This window comes from Corythoichthys intestinalis, chromosome 6 (genome assembly GCF_030265065.1).
Source record: "Corythoichthys intestinalis isolate RoL2023-P3 chromosome 6, ASM3026506v1, whole genome shotgun sequence".
NCBI lineage: Eukaryota > Metazoa > Chordata > Actinopteri > Syngnathiformes > Syngnathidae > Corythoichthys > Corythoichthys intestinalis.
In genome coordinates, this window is record NC_080400.1 from 22,929,719 (window position 1) to 22,955,339 (window position 25,621).

General features: G+C 41.7%; 2 protein-coding genes across 2 annotated transcripts in view; one reads left to right on the plus strand and one right to left on the minus strand.

Moving 5' to 3' along the window:
- The window catches only part of si:dkey-202l22.3 (7 transmembrane receptor domain-containing protein), a 45,424-nt gene extending 36,422 nt beyond the window's left edge, over nt 1–9,002 (plus strand). The window contains exon 5 of the mRNA XM_057839690.1: nt 7,777–9,002. Within this exon, the coding sequence (XP_057695673.1) occupies nt 7,777–7,797 (21 nt within the window). The 3' untranslated portion in view covers nt 7,798–9,002. The remainder of the gene's footprint in view (nt 1–7,776) is intronic.
- gpr184 (G protein-coupled receptor 184) lies at nt 4,610–21,169 on the minus strand. The gene is made up of 2 exons (XM_057839691.1): nt 20,990–21,169; nt 4,610–8,727 (listed from the first exon to the last, which is right to left on the minus strand). The coding sequence occupies exon 2, from the start codon at nt 8,720–8,722 to the stop codon at nt 7,703–7,705; it is 1,020 nt and encodes a 339-aa protein (XP_057695674.1). The 5' UTR covers nt 8,723–8,727; nt 20,990–21,169; the 3' UTR covers nt 4,610–7,702.
- Nucleotides 21,170–25,621: the final 4,452 nt, after the last annotated feature.

Sequence of the window (25,621 nt, forward strand, 5' to 3'; positions counted from 1 at the left end):
ATCAAATCGAGGTGAATAGCACTCACTGTAAAAGGCCTTCTTTAGTTTTACTATTGACGGTCTGCCTTTTGATGGGCAGTGCCATCTTGTCGAGTGACGTCAGATTGAAGCAAGTCGTGATGTCTGGGTACTTTTTCTCAACTTTGCAACTAACACCTCCCAGTTCCAGTGGCGATCCAATGATATATTTCCAGGTCGGAGGATGGACACTCCGACTTCCCTCCTTCCTCGAATGCTGCATCAGTCTGCTGAGATGACTGAAGGACGGCAACATGGAGAAATGTGCATTTAGAGGTTGTGGAAAAAGGAGAAATGGGCAAAGGAAAGTTTCCACAAATTCCCTATAAAGAACGAGGTACAATATGTACTGTGGTTACTTGCTGCTGGCTACGACATAAAAAATCAGCAGTGAAAAAAATGATGTGATATCACTCTGCCCTGCTCCCTGCAAAGCTGCTGAATTACTAATGTTGCTGTTCATGTCAGAATAATTGACATGTAATGGGAAGTTTTAATACCTTTATCCTGAAAACATAGCCAACACTGTTGATTGCATGGGTCATCTGTGATTTTCATGCGTGCTTATGTTGTTTTTATTGGTGTGCCAAGATTGTACGATTGACTCGCGCTAGCTTAGCCACTCACTCAGGAGCCGTGAAACTGCTAGGAATTTGTTTAAATTAATTACACCGACTAATCAACTCCCCCGCTAACTCGAAGATTAAGCCTAATGTAAAAAAATTCAGAACTTCCCTTTTAAGGAGCCCTTTAATGTTCTGAAGTAGAAGTGTTGTTCTCAGAGAAACACTACTCTAACAGTAAACACTACTCCTATAGCTCCTATATACATTTCACACAAATACATGATTTGTCTGAAAGTTCCAGGTCAGCTGGCACAAAAGATACATTTCTTAGTTTCAGTGTATTCCTCAATGTTCATATTTATTATTATCTTTTCAGAACAATTTCATGAAATTACAGCTGCAGTATTAACATGTAAAATGAGTGATTTTGACATGTTCTTGTTGTGACAATAAACAATGACAACATCACAAAGTTTGGTACTTGAGCTATGTTGATTTTTTTTTTAAGCTCATGCTGGACCTTATAACGACTAGTGAAACAGATTTTTCCCCTCGCTTCATTTGTTTTCTCGTCATGATTGTCTATATAAATTTAATACAATTTTCCCCCTCGCTTCATTTGTTTTCTCGTCACTATTGTCTATTTTTATTTAATACAAAACGAATCTTCATTTTGCTGCGCATGTCACCTGCCTTATTGAAGTATTTACCGATATTGATGACGATAGAGTTCCTCTATCTATGAGCCATCAAAACCATCAATGGCTGACAGTGAGTTAATTGCTATTTGATATTGCAACAGGTTTTTTTTCTACCTTGTAAACTCCTAAGTTGTTCACCTCAATAATAGTTACAAGATACTGTTAGCTGACAGTAAGCCCAGAAAACTAACTAAAGTTCACAAAACTGTCAAATATGGGGTGAATTCCAACAAATGTATTGATTATAATGTCATGACTAGAAATAAGTGCCGAATTGTTAATAATTCATATTTTAGAACCCCGAAGTGGTGCTAGCAATGACATTGATGCTTCCATATCAGATGCATCCAAAGTGCACTTATGGACACTTGTTAGTGTTCATAATTGTGGACCTGATAAGTACATTATCGATCAGAGACTCTGCTTCTCCGAGTCATTTGAGCATTTTTTATGTTGCGTTTTGTTGTCAGAATTGTTTGTCGATAGGATACTCTCAGCCCAACCCTGTATAATGGCTCAGAAGCAGTAATTGGCAGAATCACATTACCATACACATTGCCTTTAGGACTGAATGAGCATGAGATGTACAGTGGGGCAAATAAATATTTAGTCAACCACCAATTATGTAAGTTCTCCTACTTGAAAAGATTAGAGAGGTCTGTAATTGTCAACATGGGTAAACCTCAACCATGAGAGACAGAATGTGAAAAAAAAAACTGAAAATCACATTGTTTGTTTTTTTAAGAATTTATTTCCAAATTACAGTGGAAAATAAGTATTTGGTCACCTAAAAACAAGCAAGATTTCGGGCTGTCAAAGAGGTCTAACTTCTTCTAACGAGGTCTAACGAGGCTCCACTCGTTACCTGTATTAATGGCACCTGTTGTAACTCATTATCCATATAAAAGACACCTGTCGACAAACTCAGTCAGTCACACTCCAAACTCCACTATGGCCAAGACCAAAGAGCTGTCGAAGGACAGCAGAGACAAAATTGTAGACCTGCACCAGGCTGGGAAGACTGAATCTGCAATAGGTAAAATGCTTGGTGTAAAGAAATCAACTGTGGGAGCAATTATTAGAAAATGGAAGACATACAAGACCACTGATAATCTCCCTCGATCTGGAGCTAACAAGAACGGTGAGCAAAAATCCAAGAACCACACAGGGGGACCTAGTGAATGACCTACAGCGAGCTGGGACCACAGTAACAAAGGCTGCTATCAGTAACACAATGTGCCACCAAGGACTCAAACCCTGCACTGCCAGACGTGTCCCCCTGCTGAAGCCAGTACACGTCCAGGCCCGTCTGCGGTTCGCTAGAGAGCATTTGGATGATCGAAAAGAGGACTGGGAGAATGTGTTATGGTCAGATGAAACCAAAATATAACTTTTTAGTAGAAACACAGGCTCTCGTGTTTGGAGGAGAAAGAATACTGAATTGCATCCGAAGAACACCATACCCACTGTGAACCATGGGGGTGGAAACATAATGCTTTGGGGCTGTTTTTCTGCAAAGGCACCAGGACGACTGATCTGTGTAAAGGAAAGAATGACTGGGGCCATGATCCCAAACACAAAGCCAGGGCAACAAAAGAGTGGCTTCGTAAGACACATTTCAAGGTCCTGAGGTGGCCTAGCCAGTCTCCAATCTCAACCCCATAGAAAATTTGTGGAGGGAGTTGAAAGTCCGTGTTGCCCAGGGACAGACCCAAAACATCACTGCTCTAGAGGAGATCTGCATGGAGGAATGGGCCAAAATACCAGCAAAAGTGTGTGAAAAGCTTTTGAAGAGTTACAAAAAACATTTGGCCTCCATTATTGCCAACAAAGGGTACATAACAAAGTATTGAGATTAACTTTTGGTATAGACCAAATAGTTATTTTCCACCATGATTTGCAAATAAATTCTTTAAAAATCAAACAATGTGATTTTCTGTTTTTTTTTTCCACATTCTGTCTGTCATGGTTGAGGTTTACCCATGTTGACTATTACAGGCCTCTCTAATATTTTCAAGTGGGAGAACTTGCTCAATTGGTGGTTGACGAAATACTTATTTGCCCCACTGTAATATTGGAGACAAATACATACATATCGTGTAATTTATTTGGTGCCAAATGAGTCAAGCCAAGAGGTCATCATTTCCTGATTGCGTGTCCATACTTGACACTGGTGATATGCCGCATTCATGATTACATATAATTTGCGCGTGACTTTATTGGCTATGACACACTCACTTCACTTGCATGGATGTCTTCACATTTTATTTTGCTCTACTGCATGCATATTAAGGATGAAATAAGAAATAAATATTTTTCTCTAAATGTGATGTTTCTGTTATTTCCATGAGATGTGCTTATGTCATGCTAGTTTAGCTTCATGTTAGGTGATTTTTTAAAACAAAGCACATGTATATTGAAACACAACATTTATTTTAAAAAAAAAAAATATATATATATATATATATACACACACAGTACATTTACATAAATGACATCATGCTTCACCTGTTTGGATCATATTAGCAACCCATTCTCAAATTTCGTAATTGTGGTCATCTCCAAATTGTGCGTAATTTGACAATTCTTAATACAGAGAATCTTTGCTACTTTGCAGCGCAACTTTCTCGACCTCAGTGCATGGCAGACTTTTTAATCTTGTTATAAGAATATAAGAGTTCTAAAAACATATTTATGTACACTTTATTTATATATACGTATGTATATACATTTAAACACAGGTACCGTGAGAGAGAATTAATGTACAGTACGTATGATAATATTTACTCATTTTATGTATGTTATATAGTATTTTATTTGTTTCAAATTATTCTTTAATGCTCAAATGATAACATGCATTTATAAGCAACACCTATTGATGTTGTATATACGCAAAGAAAATGTTGAAAATGGGGTGACACTAGTTCACGGTTTTTCATTTTATGCGGTCGATTTTGGTCCCCAATAATAGCGATAACCAGGGGTGAAAGTGGCTAGAATATCTTACCGGAACTCCCTAACATAAAAATCGCTACGGAGCCAGATTTTTTTTTTTTTCTTTTCTTTTCTTTTCAAACCTCATAAAACCACAGAAATGCAAGGCAAACTGCCTTTTGCAGTTAGACCTATAACGCAAAATAAAACAGCAGGTTTTACAGATGCATTAGGCTACTGCATTATACTTACTGTAACAAGGCATAGATGAGATTTTCATGATTTTCATTCAAAATTGTATTGTTTTTCAATGATGTGCAAAAAAAAAAAAAAAAAAAAACGTGACATACATTAACAAAAATAAGCACAAATGACTTACGTTATGCACAGTGAAATGGAATATATTTTGAAAACGCAAACATTGACTTTTTATTGATATGGAAATAAATACGTAGCCTAACATAGAACAAAAAAAAGTTCAAAGTGCTCCTTAAGTGCATTTAGGACAAGCATTTCTGTACCTCATTGCAGTAAAAAAAAAAAAAATTGTGGAAAACTTTATTACGTTTAATCTCACTTTAATTATGCTGTATTTGTAACTGCATGTAAAGAGAAACATATCTATATATACAAATTAATCTTTTAAAACATGTTCCAAATGTTTATTATGTTTCAGGACCACATAAAGCTTTCAAATTGACAAAAAACGAATTTCCTGTTCATTATTTGTGGGGATTATGATTATTTCAGGCATTATACGGTGGTATGAAAAATTATCTGAACGTTTTGGAATTTCTCATATTTCTGAATAAAATCGCCATCAAATGTGATCTGATCTTTCTCAAAATCACACAGATGTAAAAACAGTGTCTGTTTTAACTAAGACCACCCAAACATTTATAGGTTTTCATATTTTAAGGAGGATAGCATGCAAACAATTACAGAATGGGGAAAAATAAGTACGTGAACCCTCTGCGTAAGGAGACTTAAAGATCAATTGAAACCCATTTTTACCTAACAATTTAAGTCAGGTGTGTCCCCAATCACTGATAGTGGTTTAAAGCTGCCCTGCCAACTAAAAACACACACCTGGTAAGAATTGTCTTGATGAGAAGCATTGTCTGTTGTTCATCATGGCTCAGTCAAAAGAGCTGTCTGAAGACCTGTGATCAAGGATTGTTGATTTGTATAAAGCTGGGAAAGGATACAAAACCATTTCTAAAAGTCTGAATGTTCATCAAACAACAGTCAGAGACGTTGTCTACAAATGGAGAGTTTGGCACTGTTGCTTCTCTCCCAAGGAGTGGCTGTCCACCAAAGATGACGCTAAGAGTTCATCGCAGAATACTCAGAGAGGTTAAAAAAGAACCCTAGAGTGTCTGCTAAAGACTTATAAAAATTACTGGAACAGTCCAATATCTCTGTGCACACATCAACTATATGTAAAACTATGGCCAGGAATGGTGTTCATGAGAGGACTCCCCAGAGGAAGCCACTTCTGTCTGGAAAAAAAAAACATTGTTGCTCATTTAATGTTCACAAAAAGGCACTTGGACAAAATATTTTGTGGACTGATGAAACCAAAGTTGAATTGTTTGGGAGTAACACACAATGTCTTGTGTGGAGGAAAAATGCAACAGCTCACTAACATCAACACTTCATCCCCACTGTGAAATATGGTGGCGTAAGCATCATGATTTGGGGCTGTTTTGCTGCCTCAGGGCCTGGACAACTTGCAATCATTAATGGAAGAATGAAATCAAAAGTTTATCAGGATGTTTCGGAGGAAAATCTGAGGCCGTCTGTCAGACAGTTGAAACTAAAAAGAGGATGGATGCTGCAACAAGACAATGATCCAAAACACAGAAGTAAATTAACTTCAGAATGGGTTCAGAAGAACAAAATACACGTTCTGGAGTGGCCAGGTCAAAGTCCAGACTTGAACCCCATTGAGATGCTGTGGCATGACCTAAAGACAGCGATTCATGCCAGACATCCCAGGAATCTGATTGAAGTACAGCAGTTTTGTAGAGAAGAATGGGCCAAGATTAGTCCTGATCGATGTGCCAGAATGATCTGCAGCTACAGGAAGCGTCTGGTTGGGAGGGAACAAAATATTAAATGTGATGGTTCACTTACTTATTTTCCCCTTCTGTCATTGTTTGCATACTATCCTGATTTAAATATGAAAACCTATAAATGTTTGGGTGGATTTAGTTAAAGCAGACAGTTTTTTTCATCTGTGTGATTTTGATAAAGATCAGATCACATTTGAAGGTGATTTTAGGCAGAAATGTGAGAAATTCCAAAAGGTTCAGATACTTTTTCATGCCACCTCATATGCAGACAGTCGTGCACTGCCCTAGATAGGACGGTTGGGATTATGCTTTCCTCAAGGGCACCTCAACAGTAGCCAGGAGGCAAATGGTAACCAATTGTACTTTCGGAGCCTTCGGTTTTGTAAAAAACGTCACTCCAGAAATGATCTCTGGAAACAAAAAGTTTGAGAAGCCATCTAGCACTCAAATGATAAGCAATATTTTCAGTTATTCATTTTCCATGACGCTTATCCTCACGAAGGGTGCAGGGGTGCTGCAGCCTATCCCAGCTCACTCTGGGCAATAGGCAGGGTAAACCCTGAATTGGTTGGCAGCCAATCGCTGGGCACAAGTAGACAGACAATAATTCAAGCACACACCCATGCAATTCAGAGAGTTCAACCAGACTATGGTGCATGTTTTTGCGGATATGGGAGGACACAGAGTACAGTGGTACTTCTACATATTCCAGGACCTGGTTTGGAAGTCGAAATGGTCATATGCCGAAAGGGATTTTCCCATAAGAATGCATAATAATTCAATTAATTCGTTCCACAGCCCAAAAACTAATGCCAAATTCTTCATAAATATTGCAGATACAATTACAAATAGCAGTTACACATAGCAAAACAAATAAATTATAAATACAAATCATAATAATAAAAATATAATAATGTGAAGAATCTGGTTCTAACGTGGTTGTGTTTTGCCGGCTGTTCATGAATGCAACATATGACTGACAGGTCCAGAAGAATCAGAAGTTTTTACTTTCTTTTTTCATGTTCTGTTGTTGTTGGCGTCGGCTACGGCGGCCAGTAGCCGTGTTGTGCTGCACAAGTTCTGAAATAAATGATTAAAAACTACAATACCAATAATAGATAGGAAATGAAAAAGTGTCCTTATTGTCACCTTAACTTATAGAGACTGGATGGCGAACGGAGGTCAAGGAAGTCCAGCACCAATCAGGGTTTAAACCCTTTGAGCCCGACATGCTAGCCACTTTTCCACTGTGCCACCTACAAGTAATTTTTGCATGAACGTAGCTTCATGAACCCCACCTACTCCGAGCAGGATACGTGGAAGATAATGAATATGTTAATGTGACACTCTCAAAAGATCCGATGATTTTATCTGGGAGAGTTGCATAGAATACCAACGAGACAGTTTATAATAAGTTATGATTCAACTTTGCCGTGTTACGTCTGGAGAGAGCGCTCTCGTCTATCTCTTCCCTTTTAGACCTTTTGCAGCAGACTTTGACTTCCTCCCGAATGCCATTGCTGACCAGCACGTAGAGCACGGGGTCCACCACGGAGTTGAGGCTGGACAGGGCCAGCGTGCACGAGAAGGCGAAATGCATCTTCTGCTCAAACTTGCAGTAACTGCCATCAGGCTGCGTGTCGTTACTCCAGTAGAAGATGAGCGAGCGCACCAGCAACAGGACGTGGTATGGCGCAAAGCAAACGGAGAAGATCCCGATTACACCGAAAGACAACATGCGGACCTTCTTCTTGAGTTGGGCGCTCAGGCCTGGACTGCGGCCCACTGTGGTCAGCACCCTCCAGTAGCTGACCACCAGCACCAAAAGGGGGAGCAAAAAACCAATGCCCACCCGGAGCAGGTTGAACAAAGCCACCGGACTTTCCATCGGGTAGGTCTCATAACAGCGGTCGTCTCGGCTGTCGTGGGCGTCGGGCAGGTTGTCATTGAACAGAACCATGATGTGTAACACCATGACGGCCACGTAGACGCAAATACACTGCACCCAGGTGCAGCACAACGTTCGGTGGGTTTTGGAACGAAGAGGGTACGTGACCACCAAGCAGCGGTCGACAGAGATGCAACAAAGCAGGTAGATGCTGATGTACATGTTGGAGTAGTAGAAGAACCCGGCAACGCTGCACGACATGACGCTCAGCTTCCAATGGTGGTTCTGGTGGTAGTAGTTGATCCAGAGGGGCATGGTGAAGATGAAAAGGATGTCAGAAAACAACAGGCTGAGCAGGAAGATGCCCAGCACGTTTTGCCTGCGCACTTGTTGCAAAATGGGGCCCAGGGTGAGGACGTTAAAGATCAAGCCAAAGATGAAGGCTAGGATGTAGACGCTCATCAGAAGGTCGCTGATAACACTGTCATCGATATTAACGCACACGTCAGTCGAGTTCCCAGTGCTGGTACCGTTCATTGTCTCTGGTAGAAAAAGGAAAACACGTAATTAGACAGACGTCATACAACATTATCGACGACAAGCGCACTTAGATATTAAAAAATTAATAAAATAGCTAACGTTACTGTTTACATTGACTGACGCTGGGCTGCTACTGAGGTGTGTAAACACCCCAGTAATGGTGGCGACCACTAAAGTGCGACGTCCACATATCTCTACTCGCATTAGTCAATAGAGTATGCAGGCAGATTGGTGTGTCAAGAGGCACAGGCCATTATTTAGTATTTCTTTGAAGTCCGGTAGCATACACTACAGTTCAAAAGTTTGGGGTCGCTTAGACCCCAAACTTTTTAACTGTAGCGTATGCGCCACAGCCGAGACTGGTCCACAGCCCGGTGGTTGGGGACCACTGCTTGAGCTGTATGTACATTGAGTACCCTGAATTACCAAGCGCTTACTTTTTGCAAGTACAAAATCTCCTTTGGCCATTTTAAAACTTGTGTTCTGAGCCAAACAGTTATTTATTTATTTTTTTATTTTTATTTTTTACTATTATTTTCTCTGCTAATCTTCAGCTTTCCAACTCTACAGTTGTTCACAGCTTTTACCATTCCCTCAAGACCTTTTGTTTATTAAGTACAACAAACACTGACTAATCCCCTTAGTCATTATTTGCATGTTCACCCACAACGAGACCGCCGGTTCAATCAAAATATGCACATATTAAATCTTGGGCTGACTATGCAAAACCTAGAAATGCTTGAATAAAGTACATTCAGCACCTCACTGGCCTAAATGAATCAATCCCCAAATTATGTCAGTGATGAACATAAGAGATGCACTGTCAGAGCATGATGAAGCAGTGGGCTGTTATGCAAAGTTCAGATGAAAATCGGTGCCGCATAATTGGGCAAAATATACTCAAGACAAAATTGATTACGTCGAAACCGCCTGCAGTCATAAATCAGCACCTCCGACAAATTGATTCATGCGTTCACGCGTCTGTCACAGTTTGTGTCAATTTAGTGTTTTGGTTTGGTTTCATTGTTGTTAATGCACAGTCTGTCTGGTCCTTGTGATTGATAGTTCCCCTCGTATTACCCACCTGTTCCTCATGGTCTCGTTTGCCCGTCTGTCTATATAAGCCCCCAGTTTGAGTTCAATCCTTGTTGCGTCATTGTCAATGTCAAGGTTCCTCTGCACCCATCTTGCCTGATGTTGTTGAGTTTTTGTTTGCTACTTTGTTTTTGGGTTTGCACTATTTGTATTCTGAAGGTGTTCTTTGTTTTAAAAAAAAATTTGACTTTTTGGTTTTCACCAGGTTCCTTCTTCTTGCCTCCCTTTTTGTTGTTCCTGCATCTGGGTCACCGTCCCTTGTTTCTCACCTGCTCATCCTTCTGCATGTTACAGCGTTAGGCATAAGTCATCTTTGGACATTATTGCTTTGATTGTGGCAACTTTTTGCAATTAGAATGAATCTCAGACATGGCTTTAAAGTGCGTACGACAGGAGAAAAAAAGTCTTAAATAGGATTATTATGTGAATTACAATCATATTTTGAGACAATTTAGCAAAGCGCAGATGACAAGAAATTAGTCTTTTAATCTGCCGGTTAGCCACGCCTACCTTATAGGGCTCTAGCGTCCCCAACAGGTGGATGACATCAGCGGAGTCACGATTTCATCTGATTTAGTATGCAAAAAAAAAGAAAAGAAAAAAAGCGTCTGTGTGCCGCGCTAAGCCGCTGCATAACCCCCCAGCCCCCTCCACGCTGGTACTCTTTGACCCTGGGTGTGTGGTGAGGAGTCCGAGAACATCTAGTGGTTAGAAACAAACGGTGTTACCCTTATAAACTGCGGTCGAGCCAATAGTGAAAATTCTTACACCAGGTTTATTGTGGGGATTTGAAAAAAAAAAAAAAATACATAATTTTCTCTCATATAGTTTTCTACTATAATAATTAATTACCCGCCACCCACCCCATGGCTATTTCAATCCGTGTATCTCTACTCTCTATAGGCAACCATATTTGTCCATTCTCTTCACAATGTTATCTAGATAGGTACACATCTTTGAGTTCTCGTTTTAATCTAAATTAAATATTTGCAATCCGTCCCTTTATTTCATTTTCTGTGATTCCGGTGTTTGTATGAATCTTAATGTGATAATTTGGTAGCTCCATTTTTATTATGTTATGGTAAAATTTATATTTTTGTATTGTTTCAGCTAGTCACCCTTGTTAAGTGTTGTCTCCTCTCTCCCTTCACAACGTTATTGAGAGAGAAAGGAATTAAGAAATCTTTCAAAATAAAAGCCACCGGGAATCTTTTTTTTATTTATTTTTTTAATTTATGTTTCATTATGTAGACATGCCTCCTTAGGAAAGGAGGTTGAGGGATTTAAAAAAACAAAAGGAGCTGGATGAGGCTGCTCATGGCAGTGGATCCCTCACCAACCAGGTTGGAGAGCACAATTGGTAAGAACAGCACAGTTTGCAAAGATATTCAGGTATAAAATCCAACAATTATAAACAAAATTAAAATTCTATTGTCCTATAATATTTTATGTCATTACTATTAATTATTAGGTGCTACAGTTGTCAAATATGGATAATAATATAGTGATTTTAAAAAATAAAAAACTGCTGATGGTGGCTCAATGAACATCTAATGGGGTACATCAGATGTACAAACAGTTGAGGAAGAAAGTTTTGATATAGAGGTTGAAGGAAGAAAAGAGGCAAAGACTGACTGAGTCACAGCCGGAAAGTGTTGATGATAGTGTTGATTTCTATTCACTATTCCCCTCTCCCAGTTAAAGTGTAACTGTAAAGCTGGTTAAACTGGAAGTTATGTTGTTGTAAGGGGCATTAAATTTTTGTTCATGTGCCCCTTTTGATCTATGAGCACCTGCCATTCATCAATCTCTGCAAGGCCCTGCTGTTAGGGGTCCCTGATTGCAGGCTGGAGGCTAGACGGGAGAATGACGACAGCTGCGACCTATCACAATCAGTCGCCTCCATAAGCCTGCTAGTCGTTGCCGCTTGTCGCCAGACCAACACTTTCAGCATCCCAGTCAGTCACGTGCAGCAATCAGGTATTTTTCATATTGTATCACGCCCGGCTAATTTGACGTTTTGTTCCATCCCAGGATTCCCCGTGCCTGATCCCCAGCTGTACCTTCGCCTAATTGACCGCCCGTCAACTTTTGCCTGCTACGACCCGGCGTGCACGTGAGCTGCTCCGAGCCTTGTGTGCACTTAAATAAATGTTGCATACTAGCAGTTTATTCTCTTAGTCTGCTTTGGGGTCCACTTTGCAGCACACCCTACCATTGACGCGGCAATTTTGAAAACAAAAACGCAATCGAGGAGTCGGGGAGAAGTTGCTCCGCTTGACTCTCACAAAAGTCCAAATCCTTGCAGAAAAAGGTTTTTTTGGGCCACTCGTAGAGACTCGTGCCTTCATGTGAGCAATTCATCACTGCACATCGAGATGGCATGACGAATCTCGCGAGTAAAAAATGCAGTATATGGCAAGGATAGCGTGGTGCTATACTTTCGTTTTGGAGTACTGGTGAGGTCATCAGGAATTGACGTCATCGGGTAGCAGCCGGCAGCGAGGCGCGTCCCTCGTTGCTAAGCTTTTGTGATGGCAGTAACTCAAAATCTATGCGGTCAATTCAAAAGAATTTTGGGTAATGTGAGTTTTGAGACAGCGAATGATACATTCATGCCAACTAATCCAAGTAAAACGTCGTCATCGTCGTCTCCTGCTTATCCGAATCCGGGTCGCGGTGGCAGCAGCCTCAGCAAAGAGGCCCAGACAGCCCTCTCCCCAGCCACTTCCACCAGCTCGTCTGGGAGAATCCCAAGGCGTTCCCAGGCCAGCCGAGAAATATAATCCCTCCAGTGTGTCCTGGGTCGGCCCCGGGGTCTCCTCCCAGTTGAACATGCCTGAAACACCTCCCAAGGGAGGCGTCCAGGGGGCATCCTAACCAGGTGTCCATACCACCTCAACTGGCTCCTCTCGACATGGAGGAGCAGCGGCTCTACTCAGAGTTCCTCCTTGATGACCGAGCTCCTCACCTTATCTCGAAGGCTGAGCCTGGCCACTCTGCGAAGGAAACTCATTTCAGCCGCTTGTATCCGCGATCCTGTTCTTTCGGTCATTACCCAAAGTTCATGGCCATAGGTGAGGGTAGGAACGTACATTGACCGGTAAATCGAGAGCTTTGCCTTCCGGCTCAGCTCCCTCTTCACCACGACAAACTGGTTAAGCGCCCGCAACACTGCGGACACCGCCCCAATTCGCCTGTCAATCTCACGTTCCAACCTACCCTCACTCGTGAACAAGATCCCAAGATACTTAAACTCCTACACCTGGGGCAGGAACTCACCCCCGACCTGGAGTGAGCAATCCACCCTTTTTCGGCTGAGAACAATGGCCTCAGACTTTGAGGTGCTGATTCTCAACCCAGCCGCTTCACACTCGACTGCGAACTGTTCCAGTGAGAGCTGGAGGTCGCTGTGTGATGGAGCAAGAAGGACTACATGATCCGCAAAATGCAGAGATGAGATCTTCCCACCACCGAACTCGACCCCCTCCACCACCAGGCTCCGCCTAGAAATTCTGTCCATGAAAGTCATGAACGGAACCGGGGACAAAGGGCAGCCGCGGCGGAGTCCAACCCTCACCAGGAACAGGTCCGACTTATTGCTAGCCACACGGACCAGACTCATACTCCTGAGGTAGAGGGACTGGATGGCCCCTAGCAGCGGGCCATCCACGCCATACTCCTGGAGTACCCCCCACAGGGTGCCCCTGGGGACACGGTCATAAGCCTTCTCCAAATCCACAAAACACATGTGGACTAAATTGGCGAACTTCCATGCCCCCTCAAGCACCCTCGCAACGGTAAAGAGCTGGCCTGTGGTTCCATGGCCAGGACGAAAACCACATTGTTCCTCCTCAATCTGAGGAACTATCGACCGGACCCTCCTTTCCAGTACCCTGGCGTAGACTTTCCCGGGGAGTTGTGTGACCCCCCCAATAGTTGGAACACACCCTCTGGTCACCTTTCTTAAAGATAGGGATCAACACCCCGGTTTGCCATTCCAAAGGCACTGCCCCCGATGACCACGCAATGTTGCACAGGCGCGTCAACCAAGACAGCCCTGCAACATCCAAAGCCTTGAGATACCCAGGGCGAACTTCATCAATCCCTGGAGCTCCCCCGCCATGGAGTAATTTCACTACCTCGGCGACTTCTGCCCCAGTGATTGACCCGACCAACCCCAGGTTTCTCGGCTCTGTTTCCTCCATGGAATGCGTGTTAGAGGGATTAAGGAGGTCCTCAAAGTATTCCTTCCACCGCCCGACTATGTCCTCAGTTGAAGTAAGTAGCTCCCCGCCCCCACTGTAAACAGTGTGGGCAAGATGCCACCTTCGCACCCTGAGGCGCCGGACGGTTTGCCAAAACCTTTTTGGAGCCGATCGAGATTCTTCCTCCATAGCCTCACCGGACTCCTCCCACATCCATGTTTTTGCCTTGGCGACTGCCAAAGCTGCACTCCGCTTGGTCCGCCGGTACCAGTCAGCTGTCACAGGAGACCCACAGGCCAACCATGCCCTGTAGGCCTCCTTCTTGAGCTTGATGGCCCCCCCTCACCTCCGGTGTCCACCATCTGGTTCAAGGGTCACCACCACTACTGGTCCCAGCTACCTTGCGGCCACAGCTCTTAGCAGCCGCCTCGACAATGGCAGAGCCAAACAAAGCCCATTCAGACAAAATGTCCCCCACTGCCCCCGAAACGCGGTCGAAGCTCTGCCGGAGGTGCGAAATGAAAATCAGTCTGACAGGTTCCTCCGCCAAGCGTTCCCAGCAGACCCTCACTATTCGTTTAGGCCTACCAGGTCTGCGTGGCTTCTTACCCTGCCATCTGATCCAACTCACAACCAGGTGGTGGTCAGTTGACAGCTCTGCTCCTCCCCTTTAACCGAGTGTCCAGAACAAAAGGCCGCAGGTCTGATGATACGACTACAAAATCGATCATCGACCGGTGGCCTAAGGTGTCCTAGTGCCATGTGCACTGATGAACATCCTTATGTTCGAACATGGTGTTCCTTATGGACAAACTGTAAGTAGCACAGAGGTCCAATAACTGAACACCACTAAGGTTCAGATCAGGCAGGCCGTTCCTCCAACCACTCCACTCCAGGTCACACTGTCATTGCCCGCGTGGGCGTTGAAGTCCCCCAGTAGGACAATGGAATCTCCTCTCGGTTCACTTTCCAGTACTCTTCCAAGGGACTCCATAAAGGGCGGGTCATCTGCACTACCATTCGGTGCATATGCACTTATAATAGTGAGAACACGTTCCCTAAGCCTAAGGCGCAGGGAAGCAACCCTTTCGTCCACTGGGATAAACTCCAACACAGAGGCAGAAAGCCATGGGGCTACCAAAAGACCCACCCCAGCCTTCTGCCTCCCCCCCGGAGCAACTCCAGAGAAGGAGAATGTCCAACCCCTCTCGAGGACCTGGGTTCCAGTGCCAGAGCTATGTGTTGAGGTGAGGCTGACTATATATAGCCGGAATCGCTCAACCTCTTCCACAAGCCCCTGCTCCTTCCACGCCAGAGAGGTGACGTTCCATGTTCCAAATGCCAGTTTCCACAACCGGGGATCAGACCGCCAAGGTCCCTGCCTTGGTCTGCTACCCAATCCACATAGCACCGGACCCTGCGGATTCAACCTGTAGGTGGTGGGTCCACGGGAAGACGAGCCCATGTATCCGGTTCGGGCTGTGCCTGGCCGGGCCCCATGGGCGAAGGCCCGACCACCAGGCGCTCGCACACGGGCCCCAACCCCAGGCCTGGCTCCAGGGCAGAGCCCTGGTACTCCTCCAGGCCGGGTACACTTACTCCTGTTTTTTTCGTCCATCAGGGTCTTTTGAACCATTCTTTTGAACTGTTCTTTGTCTGACCCTTCGCCTAGGACCAATCTGTCATGTGAAACACTACCAGGGGCAAAAGCCCCTGACAGCATAGCTCCTAGGGTCATTAGGGCACTCAAACTTCTGCTCCACAATAAGGTGACGGCTCACAAAGGAGCCAAGTAAAATGCTCATCCGAAAAGCTCTTCAGCTGCCCTTTAATGTATGCTTTTATGAAACAGCATGTACAAACAAATCCACCAGTCTCTCACTGGCTCCTAAAGAGCGCGTTAGGAAGCCTGCTTATTTGTGCGAAGGAGGACCTTATAGTGGTGCATTAACAAGTCACGGCATAAAACATCCCCATCTTGGCGCGCACTCACGCTTGTCTAGAGTTATATTGCGTATGAAAAAACCATTTTCATTAAGTGAGACAGTAAATCTGTGAATGTGATTTTTGCACCTATAGTCAGACACTTTATAGCTTCATATTAGCTGGCTTAGGCCATGTCTACACGTAGCAGGATATTTCGTAAAAATAACTTTTTCTACGGTTTGGCCTATCATCTTCACATTTTCTGGACATTGAAAACAAGGGTTCTTAAAAATCATATGGACACTGAAAACTAATGATTTATCCGTGGAAACGTCATTGTCTGCGACAAACTTTGGTCTCGTGTAACGTAGGAACAATCTTTACATTTAGAGTCAACATGGATCCTTTCGCAGTGGGTTTGGATCCGATTATTCGACAGGTGCTTTTTGTTTCCATTTATATACAAACTCTAGCATTTCTCCATATTGAGGAACAAAAATGAAGGACGAGATTATGGACATTTTTTTTTTTTTTGCGCATAGTTACAGTGTGAATGTGTTTGCGGTTGGCTGTGGATGCTTTTTACTACTAACGTGGTGTAGATGTAATTATTTTTTCAGGACGGAGTGGAGCTATGTAAATATTCTATTAAAGGGGTCTCAGGATTAACCCCTGGGAAACACCACAGGATATAATAGGTCACAGACACAGTTACTGTCGCAATTTCAACTAAGCACGTCAAGATAAGACTTGACAGTAGGAATATGGACAAATGACCATCCGTTTTCCATACTACTCATCTTCTTCAGCAGCTTGAGACTGCACCATACTACACATCTTCCTCAGCAGCTTGAGACTGCACCAGATCAGTTGCAAATAGATCACAGCACACACACACACTAACAAATGGCTTTCACATCCTATCTTGGTCTTCAATAACATACACCACGCATTTTTTGGATCTAGATCCTCTTGAGTGTGAAAGGGCAGCCAACAACTTTTTCTTGAACCACGGCCTAGTTATAAACCCTACAGTATGACGGCCATTTCAAATAATTGCATAGAACTAACAACACCTCTGAACTAAAGTCCTGCTTGACTATATTTGAACTGCAGTTGATTTTGCCGCAATCATACACCTGCACTTTGAACCAATTGGAATCATATTTCAACTTCCATTGGTGCACTTTGCTCACTTCGTGGTTGTCCACTAATGACCAAAGCCACTCTCTCACTCATACGATCATGCTGTGCATACATATGTTCAACTACTATGACAAACAACTACAGTAAGTCTTAATACAGCATGTTAGTGTTAAGCTGTATATTCTGTCGTTATCTATTACTATCAATTTTGATACTGATGTATGGGTTCTGTTTATAGGCGAATATCTCTCATATGAGTTATCCATAGTGTATATCTTAGATCTCTGTATTAAATTATATTAGCCTCGTCTAGTTGTGTTCCCAGATCCAGGAAGCTAATAATGCCATTAGGTTCCCCAACAGAGATGGTCTGTCCAATCTAAACCCAATAATGGAAAAGCCATTTGAGTGGGGCCATCTTCACCAAAATAGTCTCTACTCGTGGGTGTGGGGGGGGGATGTTTTTGAGTGTGGCCGTGTGTGTGTCTGCGCATACTTGCAGGCACGCTGCCAAAGCTGTTCATATAAGATGAGTAAGTGGCTGGAAAGTTTTGCAGACAAATAATGTCTAAAATTATTCATTGGCTGTTTACTCATCCTCTCTTGTTTCTGTCTGCATGTGGGAAACATTTTGCATCATTTGTTTCCTTTTCTGTTTTGAGCTAGTTTTAGTTTTGTTCAGGTTGAATTGTGTTTTGCATATTTTTAAGGCAGCTGAAGACTCCTTTTTATTGCCGCTAGCTGTAGCTAACCGTATGTTTCACACTGACCTGTTATCAATTTGAACAAACTATGCATTTGTGAATGTTGTAAACTCAGTCAGGTTGTTATTTCTCAAATAAGCCTTAAAAGAAGCACCACAATTGCAGTTTCTATTAGACTTGCGCTCCTACCTAAATTCACTTCAAATTTACTTGTGGTATTTCTTATTATTTATCTCAACCTGATACATTGTGCTAAACACAAATAGATTTACTGTATGTCAATGTCAGATATATAAAAAGAAATATGGGGGCCACACTGGAAAAAAGTGATAAAATGACAACAACAAAAAAGTCAGTCATTGTATTTCTAGAAATCTAGAGGGAAAAAGATTTTAAAGGGTAAAATCAGTTGTATAATGAAGTACATAAACTAACAAAAAAGTTAAAAGTTAGCAATAGTAACCAAATAATAGTGATTTTTAAAAGCTTAATTATTATTATTTCTTATTTTATTTTTATTTTTTTGGAGGAAGGAAAGGGTAATTTTACAAAGATTAAGTTCTAACCACAAAAAAGAGAACATGAGTTGTGATATGAGAAGAAACAGCAGGAAATGTAACGTTATCAGATAAACTGTGAAGAAGAAAAAATAGTGTGCACTGTTAGAGGCAAAATGTTAACCCCTTCAGACCTAAGCATGCTGCCGAAGGAAATGACGCTAAACCAAAAAATACACTGAATGTAGTTGCTATTGCTACTTCTGGGAGATGATTGGATGAAACTTTACCCATCGAAATGAAATTATTAGGTTTGCCACGCCCTCTTTGCTATTTTTGCTCTTTGAAAATGGCTGACCAAACGCAACTTCAAAAAGTTACCTAACCCTAACCCTAAACCCTAACCTACCCAGAAGTTTAACTTACACAAATAAATTACATATTGATCTAATATCGACACATGCGTATAAGTTAATGAAAAAGAACACTAATGTATTACAACAAATGGGAATCAAAAAGCCCTTCGCCAAGAAATCTCGTGCTTCTTTGATGATCAATAAAATAGCTCGCAGCATTTCGCTCTGACAATCTGCAAAACAATAAAAGGGCAAAGACAACGTTCGTTCAATTGGGAAAAGCATCAAAGGAGAACAATCTAACCTATAGGTATAAAAATGATTTTTAGAGTAGATGAACTGGTTACAAAATGGGGGCACAGATAGTCCCCGGGTTACAACGGACCTGCCTGCGTGTCGTTTTTTTTTTTTTTTTTTTTAAATGTTGACTTTTGACAGTGGTTTTTTTGGACAGCAAAACATAAAGTGCTCATTTCTCATAAAAAACACATTAACATAAAAAATAGCCAATAAAAGCATGAAATTCCCCAACTAAAAAATTGCACTTTGTTCTGGTGTTTGAGTAGAGTAAAAATCAGTGCAGATTTTTTTTGCCCAGCAGAAAAAAATGTGGGTCTGAATGGGTTAAATTAGGAGCTTAAATTTGAAATGTACAGATTGCAAAAAAAAAAAAAAAAAAAATCTGTCTTTTGTAATTTTACAAAAAATGTTTTTTTTCACACTGTTCAAAGAAAATGTGTAGTATGAAAAGCATCAGACTAAGGTGAAATACATTACAAATTCTTGTACAGTGAAGAAAACAAGTATTTAAACACCCTGCTGTTTTGCAAGTTCTCCCACTTAGAAATCATGGAGGGGTCTGAAATTTTCATTGTGGGTGCATGATAATCTAAAAAGAAAAATCCAGGAATCACAATGTATGATTTTGTAACGATTTATTTGTGAGATGCCTCCACACAGATCTTCTCTAGATTAGAAATTTTCCTTGGTTTTCCTGGCTGTGTGCTTTGGGTCATTGCCATGTTGGAAGACCCAGCCACGACCCATCTTCAATGCTCTGACTGAGGAAAGAAGGTTGTTCCCCAAAATATCACAATACAGTGCACTCGTCCTGTCCCATACGCAGAAAAACACCACCAAAGCATGACGCCCATATGCTTCACAGAAGGGATGGTGTTCTTGGCGTAGTACTCATCATTCTTCTTCTTCCAAACACTATGAGTGGAATTATGACCAAAAAGCTCTATTTTGCTGTCATCTGACCACAAAACTTGCTCCCATGACTCTTCTGCATCATCCAAATGGTCATAGGCAAGCTTGGGACGGGCCTTGACATGTGCTGGTTGAAGCAGGGGAACCTTCCGTGCCACGCATGATTTCAAACCATGACGGCCAGTGTATTACTAACAGTAACCTTGGAAGCGGTGGTCCCAGCTCTTTTCAGGTCATTGACCAACTCCTGTCGTGTAGTTCTGGGCTGATTCCTCACCTGACTAGGATCATTAAGACCCCACGAGGTGATATCTTACATGGCCCTCCATGGCGATTGAGACGGTCATGTTTAGCTTCTTCCATTTTCTAAGGATTGCTCCAACAGTGGACCTTTTTTTAACCAAGCTGTTGCACCATAGCCCTTTCCAGCCTTGTGGAGGTGTACAATTTTGTCTCTGGTGTCTTTGGACAGCTCTTTGGTCTTGGCCATCTTACAAGTTTAAGTCTTACTGATTTTATGGGGTGGACAGGTGTCTTTATGCAGCTATCGACCTCAAACAAGTGCATCTGATTCAGGATAAGACATGGAGTGGAGGTGGACGTTTAATAGGCAGACAGGGCTTTCAGGGTCAGAATTCTAGCTGATAGACAGGTGTTCAAAAACTTATTTGCAACTGTATCATATAAGTAAATTGTAAAAAAATACCATGCATTGTGGTTTCTGGATTTTTTTTAGATTATCTCTCTGACAGTGGACATCCACCCACAATGAAAATTTCAGACTCCTCAATGATTACTAAGTGGGAGAACTTGAAAAAGAGCAGGGTGGTCAAATACTTATTTTCTTCACTGTATATAGCGTGAAGGAATTTGGAATTTTAGAGGACAAATGTATGAAATAAAGGCGAGGTGCGGAGGCCAGGTTGCTGAGAATTGTGGGCTTACAATTTTTCATGTGGAGCAAGATAACATTAAGTTCATGTTTACAATAAAAAGTTAGTGGTTTTCCTTCAAATGCCAAATTTGACTTCATCCAGTTTCTTCCAGCATTCACTCCCTATGTTTTGCTGTCATTTTTATGGAAAAAAACAAGTTCTAGCAATTTCAGTAAGAAGCTCACCTGCTGAAATTTTGGATGTCAGTGTGTCTTCACCGTTAAATCCTGAAGTGTGAAATGTCAAGTCGAAGTTAGGCGGGGTATAAGCGTCAAAAGAGTTTCGGGTTCCACTTTGTCATCATAAATCACCAACTGTCCTTTACGGTAATCGGGATCAGTGCACTAGACGCTTTTGTCTTTCAACTCTACACTAAGATGCTTTGAAATGTCAGCAAGGAGTGTAGAGGCGGGAACACTAAAATAGGGGAAGACCCACATGCAGAGGAGGGACGGCTGCTTGCATCGCACGTGTACAGAGGAAACAGTACTCTGATGTGGGTGGGCGTTGATACCAGACTGCAACAGATGTAAGCCATATTTAACTTACAATGAAAAAGGAAATGACATGTAATTTCACTTCTATTTACCACCATCGCTCACTTCTCATGAAGTATACCACAAATGTTGGCGACCACCACTTTATGACTGTTTGGTGGTTTCAAATGAACAACACAACAGTCGTTAAAAGGTCTTACAGTGTTCAGACTTTCACCAACAGCACTACCCTCATGCACTTGCAGCAGTTCTCCTCTCAGTATTCAACAGCCTGCAGAACTACCAGAACTTCAACCTAGATGGCTAACTAGGATTGTGTATGCTAGCACATGACACTGCGAGTTGTTTCTTATGTTATTTTGTAATAGTTTGTAGGGATGTCCCGATCCAGGTTTTTGCACTTCCGATCCAATACCGATATTGTTTTGCACTTCCGATCCGATACATCTGAGCATGTGTTAAAGTTATTTAGCCTCCTTACTTAGTTGTCAGACTCATGTTGAAAAAGGTTTTAGTACTCTTGATAACAACTAGCCAGCTGAATTAGGTGAGTTTGAATAACACACAACGGTTGGTAACAAGAAACTGACCTGTTTATTCAGTGACAAACGCAAAACATTATAAATAACAAACAGAAATGGCATAGTCAGTCAGTAAAACGTGCAAATAATATTGTAAACTGTCTTAAAAAAGCAAAACACACAAATAACCTCAGTGGAAAATCCCACAAACCCCCCAAGCTATTAGATACTTTTAATGTTTCGTGCATTAGTTACAAAAATTGTATAAAAAGCCTCTCAGGTTCAAATAAACGACTATTTCAGTATCAAGTTAACATTTTAAAACAGTAAATAAAATACTCAAGTCCCCATTCTGTATCAGCAGATTTAAACTACATTCAATTCATTTAATTTTGCGAATCAACTGTTATAGTTGTTAAAATTGCTCCCGTTATTCCATAATTTCCCTTCTGTCTACTTTTGACATGTGAAAGTTTCAAAACTGTTTTGAAGATAGATTCAAGTCATGATTTTGCCGATTTAGGCGTATTTTAGATAAAAAGTTAATTAGGTTCACTTGGAAGGTTCACAACAGCCTACTAGGGAAGTCTCCTGCTTTAAGATGGCGGCTGTTTACTAACGCAACTTGTTTTCATTACTTCAATGTTGCTAATGCCGTCGAGTCTCATTTTGCATCTAGTTCTATATAGACCCTACTCACCTACGTCACAAAATGACATGTCGCTGTATCCGGCCGCCATATTGTACCTATTTTTTAGACCTATTCTCATTGTTTTCAATTAGTCGTGCAAGTTATACAGCAATTCATGGAAGCCCCGGTGTTATCTGACGCCGTTAACTCATTGGATGCGTTGCATAAAAGGCGTTATGTGGAAAAGCTTCAGTTTATCCATTCGCCAGATCCGTATTTGATGCCTAAATCGATATTTTTCGACCCGCTGTCTTCGCCCTCTCTGCCTGACATCTGCTAGCCTGATATATACAACTATCTTTTCCACAGAAACTCGGCCTATTCTCACGAAACTTTGAAAAACATTAAGAGCAGCACTCTAAGCACCATTACCCTGTGTGATTTCTAAAATGGCGACAATCAAAAAAAGAAAAAAGTTGACTGCGATGGCCGACGCTTCAAGGATAGGTGGATATTGGACTATTTCTTCAATAAAACACGCAACAACGGTGTCTGCCTCATTTGCAAAGAGACAGTCGCTGTTATCAAAGAGTTCGATGTGCGCGATAATTACAAGACACACTGACATGTACGACAACATTACAGGAAAGATACGCAGCGAGAAATTATTACAACTTGAAGCTAGCACAGCAGCAGTATTTCGCAAGAGCCCGAGTGTCGAAAGAGAACGCCACAAAGACGAGACTGTTGAAATTATGTATTTAAAAAAATAATAATAAAGCAAATAATAAAGCAAACGTGACACACAGAAGGGCTTGCTAACATTTCTTTAAATGTATTGTTCTACGTAAATCAGCCCAGGTAGCCCCCCACATTTTTACCACACCAAATCAGTTACCAACTAAATATTATTCAAAAAATAAAGATGGTGGAACAAATAAGCATCTTGAATTTGAAACTGTATGTTGTCGGCGATTAGCCTAGCAATGCCCCAAACCCTCTAAATATAGATTAAATGCATTTTACCAGATATAAAATGACTACTACATAATCTGTGGTAGTCGTTTGGAGCCCAGTTTTCTCGTCGAATTGAAGCAGTCCATCTCGCTCTACTCTCCAGGTCTCTCGGAATACGGTAAAACTTCCAAGTCTCTCCGTCTATCTTCTCTGTTTTTGCAACCGACCGCCACACACGCCTTCACCATTTTGATTATTAATGTTAACGAGCAGAAAAACACGCCATAATAGGAGGAATTTACGAAGCAGTAATGCATTAACATGACGAGTATACGGACAACATGGCGCGGGGGCGTGGCTGTGACGTCACGTGAGTAGGGTCTATACATATGATATCTATTATCTACAGTAAAACGATGTTGACGTAGTTTGTAGCGGCTGCCAGCAGCAGTCATGTATTCTTGTGTTTTTTATCTAGCGGCTTGAGTTGAGCTAAAGCCGTGAGTTGAGCATTGGCATTACCCAGGTCTATGACAAGCATGGTGTTTACTCTAGGCACTCAATGCGGTCGGTTTCTCATTGCGTCCCGAAAACCGTGCTGTGTATTAGTTCCGCTTTACTTGACATATTTCAATAATCGGAATGTGGATGTTTGTGAATCGTTCTCGAATCTTCCACGGCCGAATCGCTCAAGGATGTAATGACGGCTGGGCATGATGTACCGTGAAGTGTTGGATGGTGCGTCTTTACTCACGAGAGATAATGGCTCGTCATCCAGAATGAATTCTTCGGCAATGACTCTTGTTATTCCCTGGGCTTTGGGACTGTCGAGTGCCAGTTTGTCACACATAGCAAAAGTTTCTTCCAGTGTTAGTTGCGTAGGACCTTTCTTTTTGTCTTCGGTTTTCTTAACATACTTCTTACATTGTTTGTCGTGGTATTTCGCTAAATGCTTGATTAGGTTGGCTGTATTAAAACTTCTTACAGCTTTACCACCACGCTTGACTTTATTGTGGCATATGTTGCATTCTGCCTCTTCGTCTTTGTCGTCCTTTAAGGTGAAATGATTCCACACAGCTGACATTTTTACCGATAAAGTCTCCCGGTAAATTGGGAGACAGTAATGTAAATGTAGTGTGTTGAAGGTGTGCCGTAAAATGCGAACCGGATTTTAGGGAAACCGAAGCAAAAACTGGAATGGATTATGTAAATCAGTGCGCTGAAAACCCAGACCGGACTTTTAAAAAAAACTAGATCGGAAGTCTGGACCGGAATTTTTCCGTGTTGGCCGATCCGATACCGCTGCGCATTTTTTTGCCCATATCGGGGTCCGATCTCTAACAGTTTGTCTATAACATATTTTGTTCCAGTCTCAAATCCAAAAGTTCAAGTTAAGTTCACTAAGTCTGATTTATAAATCACGCCTCAAAAGATGGAAACTCCTCCACCACTCCCAAAAGCGCTTTGTCATTATCATCAACTCCATATGAGGAGAATTTTTCACTTTGTTCAACCAGGTTTCTGTCAGCAAGTTTGTGTCGTTTGTGCAAGGTTGAGCCTTGGCAGTTAATGCAACAAATGTGACGAATAAGTAACTGTGCTGAAACTTTAAAATAGATTTACAGGCACATTAAACTGAATATTTTAAGGCGAGCATGGTATGAAGTCAGAACAAGACAAGTTGAAAAAAATCCCTGTCAGGTGACAAAATTCTTGTGAATTTGCAGCTGCCATGAATGTTTATTCGACACGTTTGCAGATAAACTGCAGACTTAAACCGCAAGCGTGTTCTCATAAACACTAACAGTTCTGGTGGGGATTGAACAGCTTTCTATCTTAGAACACGTTATGAGAAAAAACAAAAACAAAACTTAGTACAGAAGGTTTTGAAGCCTGATTTTTCAGCCAATATATTCATGCATACTATACACCACTGGCCAAAAGTATTGGCACCCCCTTGCAATTCTTTCAGATAATGCTCAATTTATTCCAGAGAATGATTGCAATTACAAATGCTGTGGTAGCAATATCTTCATGAATTTTGGTTGAAATGAAAAAACAAAAGAGAATGGGAAAAATTTTTAATCATTATCATTTTACACAAAACTCCAAAAATGGGCCGGACAAAAGTATTGGCGCCCTTTGAAAAATCATGTGATGCGTCTCTAATTTGTGTAATTAACAGCACCTGTTACTTACCTGTGGCACATA

Excerpts from the sequence above, each read along its gene's own strand:
- gpr184 (XM_057839691.1), bottom strand. The coding sequence starts at position 8,722 with ATGAACGGTACCAGCACTGGGAACTCGACTGACGTGTGCGTTAATATC.